The sequence below is a fragment of the Panthera uncia genome (assembly GCF_023721935.1).
Source record: "Panthera uncia isolate 11264 chromosome C1 unlocalized genomic scaffold, Puncia_PCG_1.0 HiC_scaffold_3, whole genome shotgun sequence".
In the NCBI taxonomy this organism is placed as follows: Eukaryota; Metazoa; Chordata; class Mammalia; order Carnivora; family Felidae; genus Panthera; species Panthera uncia.
This window is the reverse complement of record NW_026057584.1, coordinates 35,156,119-35,168,731: the sequence shown is the minus strand read 5'-3', so window position 1 is coordinate 35,168,731 and position 12,613 is coordinate 35,156,119. Positions and strand designations below refer to the sequence as shown.

At 41.0% G+C, this 12,613-nt stretch overlaps 1 protein-coding gene and 1 long non-coding RNA gene across 2 annotated transcripts in view; one reads left to right on the top strand and one right to left on the bottom strand.

The window, feature by feature from the left end:
* The window catches only part of LOC125911788 (uncharacterized), a 10,757-nt gene extending 9,718 nt beyond the window's left edge, over nt 1-1,039 (top strand). The window contains exon 3 of the long non-coding RNA XR_007454450.1: nt 571-1,039. This is a non-coding gene — a long non-coding RNA (uncharacterized LOC125911788). The remainder of the gene's footprint in view (nt 1-570) is intronic.
* Nucleotides 1-9,309, bottom strand: part of KCTD18 (potassium channel tetramerization domain containing 18) — a 23,903-nt gene extending 14,594 nt beyond the window's left edge. The window contains exons 1-5 of the mRNA XM_049615923.1: nt 9,185-9,309; nt 6,523-6,758; nt 4,775-4,986; nt 2,165-2,358; nt 1,035-1,129 (exon numbers count right to left, since the gene is read on the bottom strand). Coding sequence (XP_049471880.1) covers nt 1,035-1,129; nt 2,165-2,358; nt 4,775-4,986; nt 6,523-6,691 — 670 coding nt within the window. The 5' untranslated portion in view covers nt 6,692-6,758; nt 9,185-9,309. The remainder of the gene's footprint in view (nt 1-1,034; nt 1,130-2,164; nt 2,359-4,774; nt 4,987-6,522; nt 6,759-9,184) is intronic.
* Between the last annotated feature and the right edge of the window lie 3,304 nt (nt 9,310-12,613).

Sequence of the window (12,613 nt, the reverse complement as noted above, 5' to 3'; positions counted from 1 at the left end):
ACCTGAAGAGAAGCAGGTGATGAAGAGCTTTTTAAACCCCCCTCCTGTCCTTGTATGCAATCTTTTGTGACTTGCAATGTCTGTCTCTACCAGCTTTTAGGACTATTTGAGGACCAACATGTGTCTTATTTATTTGCGGACCCAATTTTAGAACTTCTTATAGTGTTTGCACCTAATAGACACTCAATACATACTTGTTAAATAAGGAAAAAAACTTAGGCATATAACAGCTAATGCTCTGTGATCCATAAGCAAGTGGCATGGCCTAAGACTCAGTTTTCTCATCAATAAAATGGTAAACAACATCCAGAATTGTTTTAAGACTAAGAGTTACTGAATGTAAACTACTTATCACACTGAATATTAAACAGCATTATTATTATCAAATGTAAACTACTTATCACACTGAATATTAAATAGCATTATTATTATCAAATGATGTAAGAAGCTTGGTAAAAATGGTCAAATTTCAAAGTAGGCATTTAAAGATTATTAATTCTTCCTAAGGGTTCTTCAGACATCTTCTCTGGCATTATTTTCATTTTCTCTTCTTTCATTTTTTTTTTTAAGATTTTAAGTAATCTCTACACCCAACATGGGACTCAATCTCACAACGCCAAGATCAAGAGTCACAAGCTCCACTGACTGAGCCAGCCGGGCTCCCTTCCTTTTTTCTTTTGATTATACATTGTATGCTTAATTTAAAGGTATACTTCTTAAGGACAATGCTAGGTACAAAGTGGATGCTAAATAAATTCCTGTTGAATTGAACTAAATAAGCATAACTAACAGATGCTGAAATTATAAACTATTTTTTAGGTTACTGGATTATAAACTATTAGTAATATCTAGCAACTCATGGGGTCTAAAGATTTTTAAGTAAATTGTCTCAATCAACATACTTTGAAGTGACAAATGTCTTGACCTTACAAAGAAATACTTTCTCAAAAAAGAAAAATGCAGCAATTGAACTCACTTTGTCTTATTATGGGAAAGTCTACCTTCTGCCATGAAATAAAAGAATTGTACTATACCTTTTCCTTCCCAGGCATCAAAGGCATCCATCATTTTCTTCAATTCAGCTACTGAATAATAGCTCCAAATGTACTGAACATTATTCCCCGCCTCTCTAGAAATATTGCAAAAGGTGATGAAAACATACTAAGTATGAATGTATGTGTGTGTGTATGTATATACAGCTAATACTCGATATACTACCAAATACTTGTTAATTAAGGGAAAAAATATGTTGGCATTGAATAGTTGTTCTTCTGCAACTCTTAAGGACATATATAGATAATAATATACTATAGATTATATCTATGACCTATATTCAATCTCTTTTTAATGTGGTAAAGTACTTGTTAATTCCACAATATAGACTGTACAGACAAATCAACAAATCTTTAGAAATAGGTTTTCTAAAAAAAATTACCTAACTCCAGGAAAATTTTAAAAGATTCAACTTTGACTAAAACTTTCATAGCATTGTTCCAGGCACTCATATATCTTATATAAACATCCTGTAAAGAATTCATAAAATGATGACATATTTAGTCACCTAAAAAAGCAAGTTCATGTGATCATTCATTAGTCACTAATATGTGACCCAATCCAACCACCCAGAGAATTAGAAAAAAACAAAACACCAACTGTAATGTGAATTGACCACTGTGTTAAGTCAGTTTACAAAAAAAATATTAAGAGAATAACGCTTAAGAATTTTACATTCAAGTCATCGGATTTTAAGGCTGATAGGGACCAGGGAAGTCCTTCATTTCTCAGAACAGGACACCGAGGCACATGCCAGTCCTGTGCCACTCAGCAGGGCTGCTGACTTCTAGGCAGTGCTTCTGTTCCTGGACTATGGTCTAGGGGAGGACAGCCAGACATGGCCTGTTAGGGGACTTTGATGCCCACTCCCAGGTGAGAGGCAATGTAGTAGACCACTGTGGATGTCCCATAGTTTACATATATGTGAAGTGGTCTTAATTACAATCTCCTTGAAGCAGGCTTGTCTCAACAGCTATAAGAGCTCACTCTGTGTGTTGCCAAGTGTTGAATGAAGATCTTTTCTAGTCAACCACATATTCCATTCAGTAACACCTCTTACAAGAGACCAAAACTTTATTCTGTTCCCTTTCATATTTAAATATGTGCATACCTTTTAAAAATGCTTTTACTGTGAATTCTTCCTCCCAGCTGCTTATCAATAGCATCTGTTCCATCAGTTTTTGTGGAATATACACCAATAATTCTACTCTCACAGCTTGCACCAGATGTGTTAAGATAGTGGAGAACCCAAACTGTTGGCTTATTGCAAACTAAACCATATGAATCACAGAAGTCTGTTAAAGCCTGGAGCAAAAAAAAATATACAAAATTTGAATTTAATTCTGGAGTAAAGTAGAAATGAATTTGTTCTATTACTTTCATGTAAAGCTGCAATTTCAGTTGGTCATAAGGGAAATAAAAAGATGATAAATTTCAGCCTAGTCTTTACACCTTGAAAAACCAAACATGCTTTTGTTGAATTTGGCATGGGGGTGGGGTAAATCACAAAAAGCACCACCCAAAAATCCAACACCTTTTCATCTAGAGAATCCTCTTCCACATGGAAGCTGTATTTTCTTTCCTCCTCCTTTAGCCTCACTATCAACATTACTTTTAATTTTAAAATCTTCATATGATTAAGAGTTAGACCTTTTTCTTTTCCTTTTATTTTCCCCCCAGTTTCCCATTTGACTCAATATTCCTTTCACCTTCTACTGACTAAGCCCCATAGTTGATTTTTTTTTTTTTACTCCAAATGCAATCATGAATTAACCAGATTAACTTGTTCTTTTCCACTGAAAGATATACAAAATCAGTGCAAACTCTAAGAACTCCTTGGCATTTATCTACCTATTCATTCATTCTCTTGAATATTAAGAAGTTACTAACGTGGTTGAGCACTAAGGTCCTATAGATATAATGATGAGCAAAAGACAGGGTCCCAGCCCTTCTAGAGTTTTATAGCTAATGTAAAAGACAGACAGCTGGGGCACCTGGGTGGCTTAATCAGTTGGGCATCCAACTCTTGATTTTAGCTTGGGTCATGACTCATCGTTTGTGAGATTGAGCCCCATGTCAGGATTTGCGCTGGTAGTGCAGAGCCTGCTTGGGGTTCTCTCTCTCCCTCTCTCTCTGCCCCTCCTCAGAGTGTGCGCTCTCTCTCTCTCTCTCTCTCTCTCTCTGTATCTCTCTCAAAATAAATAAACTTCTAGGAAATTTAAAGACAGTCAATAAGCCATCAGCACATAGGATAACTGTAACGAGGTGAGCCTAGGAGGTGCTAAGGGAAACAGAGCTGGAGCGCTTCACCCAGCCGAGTGCCCAAGGGCCTTCCCTGAGAGAAACAGCATTATTCCTCTGAGGGCCCTGAGGACAGGCACTTTTGTCTGTTTTGTGTTGTATCCCAAGTGCCTGGAATAGTGCCTGACACAAAGGAGATGCCTAATATTTACTGACTCAGTGAATGAAAATAGGACTCTAACATGTCTTACATTTTCATTTAATATTGCTGTCTAACTGTATGTCATATTTCTTTGTGTCCCACACAGTCCAAGAGCAGTGCTCTATATACCAAAAACATTTGAGATAAATATGTGTTGGCTGACACAGTCAATGTACACATGCTATGTCCTCTTTGTGTACAAATCGGAAATCAAAAGACTACAGTTGAGACTTCAGAAGATGAATATCAACCCACTCCAGCTTTCCAGTCAGGATTTCTTAGCCCCATTCTGAGATGTGGCAAACAGCACCCTAGAACTGTTTGACAACTCAATTTCTATATAACTTCAGTAGCAGAACCCATACAACCATGCAAATTCCTGAAGACGATCTGGAACCAAATCAACTGTCTCTTCATGTTACACTCCTAATAACCATACTGTCAGCTTGCTCTCCTAAACTGATACCCAAATCAAACCCAATTCAGGTCAGTTTTCACTACTATTAATCATCTAGGGAAAAAAATTTTCTTAGATGCCCAAAGGTACTAAAAGCAAATATAATACTTATCAGTAAGACAAAAATAGGTAATGAAGTTTTTCAAGATCTTTCATGTAAAGATCTCTAAAATGTGATTTAAAGGAGAAATATCTTTTAAAAAGATTTACTGATCTCAAAGTGAATTAATCAAACCAATGTTTTAATTTAGTAACAAACTGCTACACTTATTAAATCAGGTAGATTTTCTACAATCTTTTATTTTTGTGACCATTCTTTTTTTTTTTTTTTTTTAACGTTTATTTACTTTTGAGACAGAGAGAGAGCATGAACGGGGGAGGGTCAGAGAGAGAGAGGGAGACACAGAATCTGAAACAGGCTCCAGGCTATTTTTGTGACCATTCTTTAAAAAGTCATTTCAGTAAATAAAATACCACTATACTCTTACATACTACAATATTGCTCTTTATTTACAAAGAACCTAAAGAGCAGAATATTTCTATTAAAAAAGCCATCAAAAGGTATTAAATCTCCAATGAGAAATAAAAAAACTATAAACCTTTGAGTGGCAATGTAATACACTTTCCTAGAACATAGAATTTGGGCCTTCAAAAGATTAGTAATTAAGAAATGTGTCTTCAAAATTAGAAAAAGTACCTTTCTCATGTTTGGTTTTCATGGCAACACAGGCTATGCAAAATAACACACATTGCTTTGTGTATAAAAACATATATATATGTATACGTATGTACTTTTTTAAAACTTAAGAAAATGCCAAGACCTTTTTAAGTTCTATATTTGACCTTAAAGAATATGTCTCCATTTCATTGGCCAAGTGGTCAGACAGGCTGTATGGATACGGGATGCCAAAATAATCAGCCTCTTCCTGCAGAGCAACACGGGTTTGCTCATCTGTGGGAATGTGAACTTCTCCATGAAGATAATCCAAGAGGTATTTAAATAGATGTCCATCACGGTCAATAACACAAGCCCCTAGAAAACATCCAGTTCAAAAATCACTGCATAGATACATATGATCATAAAGTTTCAACATGTCAAACTAAAATCAGACTGCAGACCTCTACAATTAGAAATGTTTCTTTCTCACAAGAAAGTTAATAACTAGTGTTCAAATGGGTTTAGCCATATTTGGTGATCCTCTGTATTCTCACCTACGATATAGGAAAATGTATTCTGAGCTCCATGGGGGAATTTTAGATGCAATGACCATATTCTTGCTATGGCCACTCAAAAGCCATGGAGATCCGACTGCTGCCGAAATGTAACTTTACCCCTAAGCTCAGTCCTCCCCGGCCAGGAAAGATGTATGGAGTTCCTCCCTAATGAGGACATGCTCATTTATGTCATATTTGTATGTTAGTCAACTTGTAGTGTCAATGACATGTAAACCCAGGGTTCCTAGCTCCAGGCACACTGTATGTTTAGCCTTAATAGGTTAGTCCCTTTGTACTGTGAGAACCTAAACTTTAAAAAAGAAATGTTATGCTGGTACTACTTTATGACAAAAGGCTTTCTTAGACAATTTAGCAGAATTTTTAAAAACACTTCTGTGTGAGGCTACTCAATAATTCCTTTTCTCCCTTGGTTAGCTTAGAAAAGAAGGGATTAAGGAGGTGAAACTTGGGGGCAGAGGAAAAACTCAATCCCTGCTTGCTATCTTTTTGCCAACAACCTTCCTGCCCACATGGGCACCAGCCATCAGTGTTTTCCATTCTTTCAACTGCCATCCAGCCGGCAAAGCAATCTCTAAAGACCCAGGGTTACTAACAGTGACTCTTGCTCAAGATCCCCTGAACCCCCTCTTCTGACACAGAAGCAATAGTGGGTTCTCTGAGCTCCAGAACACCAAAGATGTGCAAAAAAGACTTATTTGCACTGTTGAGATTTCTTTACAAACGGGAGTAGGTTAAGCAAATACCAGAGCACTCCAAACAAGAAGAGCAGCAGCCCCAGATCCCTACCCTTGTGTTTTACAGTTTCTTCTGGAAGACCAATTTTCAGTCCTCTACCACTAGGTGACTGCTGGTACACTGCACTGACGTTTTTGCAGGAGTCCACATCAGCCCACACAAGGCTACGCAACTAGACTGGGTGGCCAGTTTAACACTAATTCTACACTACAGTGACTGCCCTGTGAACTATGAGGGCAGCTGCTTTCTCCAGAGAATAAATGTTTTAACTGAAGAACACAGAGAGAAGCCGCAATATCGTTACCCATGGAGTTGCACGAACGTAACAACTTTCAAAGTATAATCAATCCCCATATTTAGGTGATGGTAGGCCTTAACACACATTGATTTTTTTGTCAACTTTTAGTGACAGCATCACAGATTCTGGAAACTGGTATTTAACTTCTTCATGTGTTTAATAAATCTCCATACAACTCTAATGATCTCAATAATTACTACACTAGTCTAATACATTCCATTGTAATTAGGAAAACCAAAGGGAATTTAAACTATTTTAATGAATATTCATGATCATGCTTTATGGACTTTAGTTATTTACCTGATTCGTCTGTTTTTAGAGGAAAACGACCACTGAACATGGATGCCAGCATCGAGTCTTTAAAGCGGCACAAGGACTCACGTCTGGCTGTGTAAATACAGCCACCCACATTCAGTCGAAGAATATCTACCACCTTTTCTTCTGCCTTGTGACCTTCCATTGCTCCCATCAACACCTAAATTTTTGCTTTGAAACGCTTTCAGAAACTGCAAAATAATGGTGGTCCTGGTCCACCTCTGTAAAAACAAAGGACAATCACATTTCCAATAATACACCAAATAGATAATAAAATAAATACATCTTAATGTGATTTAAAATAAGGTGCTCAGCACTAACAATATTGGAGGACTTTATATAACATGAAAGAAGTTTGAGATATGCCGAGAAGCTGGAAAACTTTGGTTCAGAGTATTTTTAAATGATGAACTATTACCAACCAAATCATAGCTATTTGAAATGACTGTTTAAAGAATTTAACAAGAAAATGCATTGTCTGTCCCATATAAAGCAAAGGTGAGGTTTGCTCATGTTCTTTGATATTCACATATCTTTTTAAACTATAATAAGTCTGAGGGAGCTATCTAGACTGCAGAGGGGGTCAGCATGTAGCATGGAATTAGGCTACTAGGCTCTACCACTAACTAGGGACCTTGGGCAAATACTTATCTTCTTCTGCCTATTTCCTCATCTATAAAATGGAGCCAGGGATGGGGCCTACCTCAAAGGACTATCAGAGGAGTAACAGGACATATAAAAAGCACATAGAACAGTCTCTGGCTCAGAGTAAGTACTCAATAACAATATAAATTTTATCTATATAAATTTATATCTATAACGATATAAATTTTACCATAAGGCATATACTGAAGGATTGATATTGGCTCTGTAGATTTAAGGAAACCTAAGCAGAAATTATTAACAATGCTAATTGTAGTTCCTAGATTAGGTAACTAAGGAATATATAATTTATCAACTGAGATCATAATTCTATGTATACCAGTAGCCAGACTGGTCCAAAAGAGCAACAAATAACAGCTCTAAATCATCTGGCTTCTTCATTCCAAAATGGCTGAATGAAGCTTTAGGGAAGTTTTAAGGACTTGATTTCTTAATCTATTCTGGAGATGGACTAACCACAAGTGACTGTGGTGTTTCTCTGGAACCTAAAACAATACTGTGATAAAAAGGTACTCCTGATGTGACTGCGCATTTCACTGCAAATGCAAAATGGCCGCCAAGAGACAACTATATTCATGGCAACTCACTTTTACTATGCGATCAACTAGGATCCTTTTGTAGATGCTCTAATTTAGCCAGTCTCCAATGAGATGGGAAAAGGAGACCATCGGTGTCTGACAAAAACAATATGTGTCAAACGTGGTCAGTAAACAGAAACTCTTATGGATCAACAGTTTAGCCTTCAGAAAGCACTTATCAACATGACTTCTTTTGCTGCCTCAAAGTCCCAGGAGCAGCCCTGCAATGATCCATGTGAGAGAACCACCTCTGAAGCACGGGATTGAACTGGCTCATGCTGCCCCAGTTACCAGCTCCCTGGAATCCAGCTATTCTTCAAAGCCACAGGCAAATCTCACAGGTTGCATGACCTTCCCGAGCATCCCCCAGTTAGAATCTGTGCACAGTCCACCAAATATACTGTGTACCTCTCTCCACGTTTTTCTCACCTATTTAATCCCTAGTTTGGGAGACTATAGCTCTAGGAAGACAGAATCTATATCACTATCAATTATTCCCATTTGCTCAATGCTTATTATGTGACAGTTACTGCAGGAGACACTTGGTAGACACTACCTAATTCACACAAAAGCCCTATTGGATAGGAATTACTGTCTCTATTGACAGATGAGGACACTGGAGAAAGAAATAGTGATGGGAGCAGGGTCCACACTAGGACTGCCCTGCTGGTAAGTGGCGGAGTCGGCCCCAGGTCCGCAGGACTGGCTCCAAGTTTTCTGCTGCACCCTACACTGTCTATTTCAGCACTGTTTCATCCCTAAGGCTGCTGACCGGGGCACTTTACTCACTAAGCATCTGTCCATCTGAAGACTCCAGTGGTGGCAACAGGAACATAGCAGCACCCTAGTGCAAGGATTTAAGAGATACCCCTGCCTCAATCAGTTTCTCCTAAGGCAGAGGACCATCCAACACCATTTCAAGGCCAGTCAATGGCCCCATCCTCAATGCACCCACTTAGACTCCCTGCTGTGTCGGAAATGCCCTGCCCTCTGAGGAAGTGCCCCCAAAGTGCGGTTCTGTGACCACCTGCATCAAAACCATCAGAGACGCTTGATGTATATTCAGATTCCCAGGCCACAACACAGAGTCTGGTTCAGAAAGTCAGATGGGGTCGGGGATCCGCCCACGGACCCCACTTTAATAAACTGTGCTCAAAGGACTCGCTCTCCTCCCACGACGCGGGACGAAAGGAGAGGGGCTGGGACACCCGAAAGCCCCGCCGGTGTCCCCGCGGCCCGGGGTCCCCGAATCGGCCCGAAGCCTGAGCCTGCAGCCCGGGGCGCCCGTGTTATCGGCGCGATCCGGCCCTTCCTTGGGGCGCCCCGCCGCCTCCCGGGCCCGCGGCCCACCCGGCGCCCCGGTCCTCTGCACGGGCGGGGCCGGGTTGGCGGCCTCCCCGACTGACCTGCGGCCAGCCCGGCCCTCGGCGCGGCCGCCGGACGCCGCGGGGACCGACGCGGAAGTGAGGGCCTCTTCGGCTGCTCAGCAACTCTTGGAGCAGCGCGGCCCCAGCGGCGCCCCCGTGCGGCCCGGCTGGGCGGTGGCTGCAGCCGGAACGAGGGAGGCCCCGCCCCGGAGACTCCAGGCCCCGCCCCCAGTCTGGTCCCGTCCCTCTGGCCTCCAGCCTGTGGGCGCGCAGAGCCGATTGGAAGGGTCATAGTACCTGCAGGGAAGGGCAAGACCTGGAAGAGACACGCCGGCTGGACCCCTGAGGAACGTGGTGTCCGTTTGGTGGCTGCTTTTACACATGAAGAAAAGAAACGACACTGAAGTTGCGATTGTTCAGGGTCAGTTAAATGGTAAGAGTTAGGAAGAATTATGTCTTCCGACTCCCAGGTGAAGGCCCTTCGCTCCAAACTGGGCTGCTCACTGCCAAGATTTAGTAAAATTCTGTCTGCACTTGGGTAAGTCCATTCGGGTTGTGTTTGTAGTTTACAAAGCTGCCTCACACGGGGGCGCCTGGGTGACTCAGTCGGTTAAGCATCTGACTTCGGCTCAGGTCAGGATCTCATGGTTCATGGGTTCCAGCCCCAGGTCGGGCTCTGTGCTGACAACTTAGAACCTGGAGCCTGCTTCTGATTCTGTGCCTCTCTCTCTGCCCCTCCATGCTCACGCTCTGCCTCCCTCTGTCCATCGAGAATAAATAAATGAAAAAAAAACAAAGCCGTCTCACACAAGAACATTCTTGTTTGAGTCTGTGTACTACCCCACACTTTTATTCCCATCACAGCAAGGAAAACTGAGGCAGGAGCAAACATTTAGTGAACACTTACGTACACCTGACATTATGCTAAGCCCTTTACTTGACAACAACCCCAAAATTTTATCTTAACAACAACCCCAAAAGAGTTCTTCCAGATTGCAGTAGCACCCTACCTTGTACAAAAGACTTTACTAGGTATTTCAAGATGAATAAAACACAGTCCTGTTTTCAAGGTACTTTTCTAGAGCCAATAATAATTGGTTCCCAGTTCCTCTGGGTCTTAGAAGGGCATAAGCCAGTAAGCCCACCTACTCCCTCAGATAGTAATAGTCCCTGGAGAGTGGTAAGGTTGATTCATCCTATAAATTGAGCATTAGCCTGGACCACACGCTAGGAGTGATGGACTGAACAAGACAATCAATGCTCAATGGCACTTGTATTTTTAGTGTCAGGGTCAGAACATTGCTTCTGGGAGCACCTGGCTAGCTCCCTCCTAAAGCATGTGACTAATGATCTCAGGGTTGGGAGTTCCAGCCCCATGTTAAGGGTAGAGATTACTTAAATAAAGAAAACTTTTTCTGTAAATTAGGCTCTGTGAGCCATACACACCTACTCAACTTTGCTGTTGCAGTGTTAAAGCAGTTATAGATAGTATATAAATGAGGGTGGCTGTATTCCAACTTTAGTTGTGGACACAGAAATTTGAATTTCACATAATTTTCATGTGTTGTGAAATATTCTTTAAAAAATTTTTTTCAGGGGTGCCTGAGTGGCTCAGTTGGTTAGCGTTTGACTCTTGATTTCACCTCAGGTCACGATTTCACCGTTTGTGAGTTAGAGTTTGAGCCTCATGTCAGGCTCTACGCGGTTGGTGCAGAACCTGTTTGGGATTCTCTTTCTCTCCCTCTCTGCCCCTCCTCAGCTTGTGTGCATGCACACCCCCCCCAAATAAATTTAAAAACTTAAAAAATGTTTTTTCAAACACTTAAATATGTAAAAACCATTCTTAGATCATGGGCCATGCCGAAACAATTGGCTGCCTATGGGCCATACTTTGCCTACTCCTGTTCAAGTGGGAGAAACAGACACTAAGCTAAATAGTTACAGATAGTGGTAACTACTTAAGAGGAAATAGGATAATGTTTGGTGGAGATGATGGCTGGGGTGGAGAAGGCCCTGGATGCTGATGAGGGGACATTCAAGTTGAGCACTAAGGATGAGAATGAGCCTGCCCTCTGAAGAGATGGGGGGAAAGGTAATTTATAAAAAAGAGAGAGCAAGCAAAAAAGGCCCAAGGCAGGAAAGAATTGACAATTTGTAAGAAGAGAAAGGATACTAGTGTGGCTGGAGCTTGGTGAGCATGAGGACAAGGAGGAAGGTGATATGAGATGAAGCTAAAAAGATAGGCAGGAGCCAGGTTTTAAAGTACTTATAGTGGTTGTGGGAGTTTAAATTTTACCCTAAGCATAATGGAAAGCCATTGAAAGGTTTTAAGCAGGGAAATGGCATGCTTGATTTACTGTTAAAAAAAAAAAATCACTCTTGTTACTGTGATGAGAATGGATTGGAGAGGCATAAGATGAGACTAGGCGACCGTTGCAATAATCCAGGGGAGAAATGGCATAGCTTCTACTCAGTGATGATGGCAATAGAGAAAAGTAGATGGCTGCAAGATATATATTTAGGAAACAGAAATAACATAAAATTGCTGATAGTTCAACTATAGTGTGTTCAGGTTCTTTGAGGAACAGACTGTAAGGTCAGATTAGACATGCAGAAGACTTACTGGGGAAGACACCTGTGAGGGAAAAACAGGGAGGGCTCTGAAGGGGACTGGGAAAACCTTTAGACTGGATGCTGATTCAACTCTCATGGAAGACAGGGAAAAATGGGTAGGAAAAGTTGTAGATATGATGCAATTCTAAGAATCTTTCAAGAAAGCCAATGGGGAGTCCTCAAGCCAATGTCCCCCATCAGAGGAGTCCTATGTCTCCTGGGAAGGGGACTGTCTTAGTGACCCTGTCTCACTCAGTCACTGGCTAGAGCAGTCAGTAGGATGTGCAGCCTGGATCATGGTGATAGATTTCAGAGCACGGCAACTGGGGCCATCAGTCAGTAATGCTCCCTGTAATCAGAGATCTGAGAGATGTGTTTTCATGGCTGCCCCATATGGGAAAAGGAAAATATAGGATCACTTCTAAATTGTTGGCTTGACCAACTGAATGATGGTACCATTTACTAAAATGGTGATTTATGGGAGCAATCAGAAACTGTAATTAGGACTTTAATGATTGAGATGTTTACTAGACATCCAAGTAAATAGATTACATAGCAACTGGATAAATCTGGAGCTCAGGAGTGAAGTTCTGTGCTAAAGGTGTGAATTTGGAAGGCATCGGCATTTAAAGCCATGGGACTGGATAAAATCGCCTATTCAAAGAACAGGTAAATGAGATATAGGATGGAGCACTGTCTCCAATACTTAGAGTTCAGGTTTAGAAGGAAAATCCAGAGGGGAGAAGAATATGGAGCGGCAGAGAAGAAAATGTCATTTCTGTCAAATGCTGTTACGAGGTCAAGAGTCCATTAGATTTGGTAGTATACACATTCTTGGTGACCTTGACAAAAGCA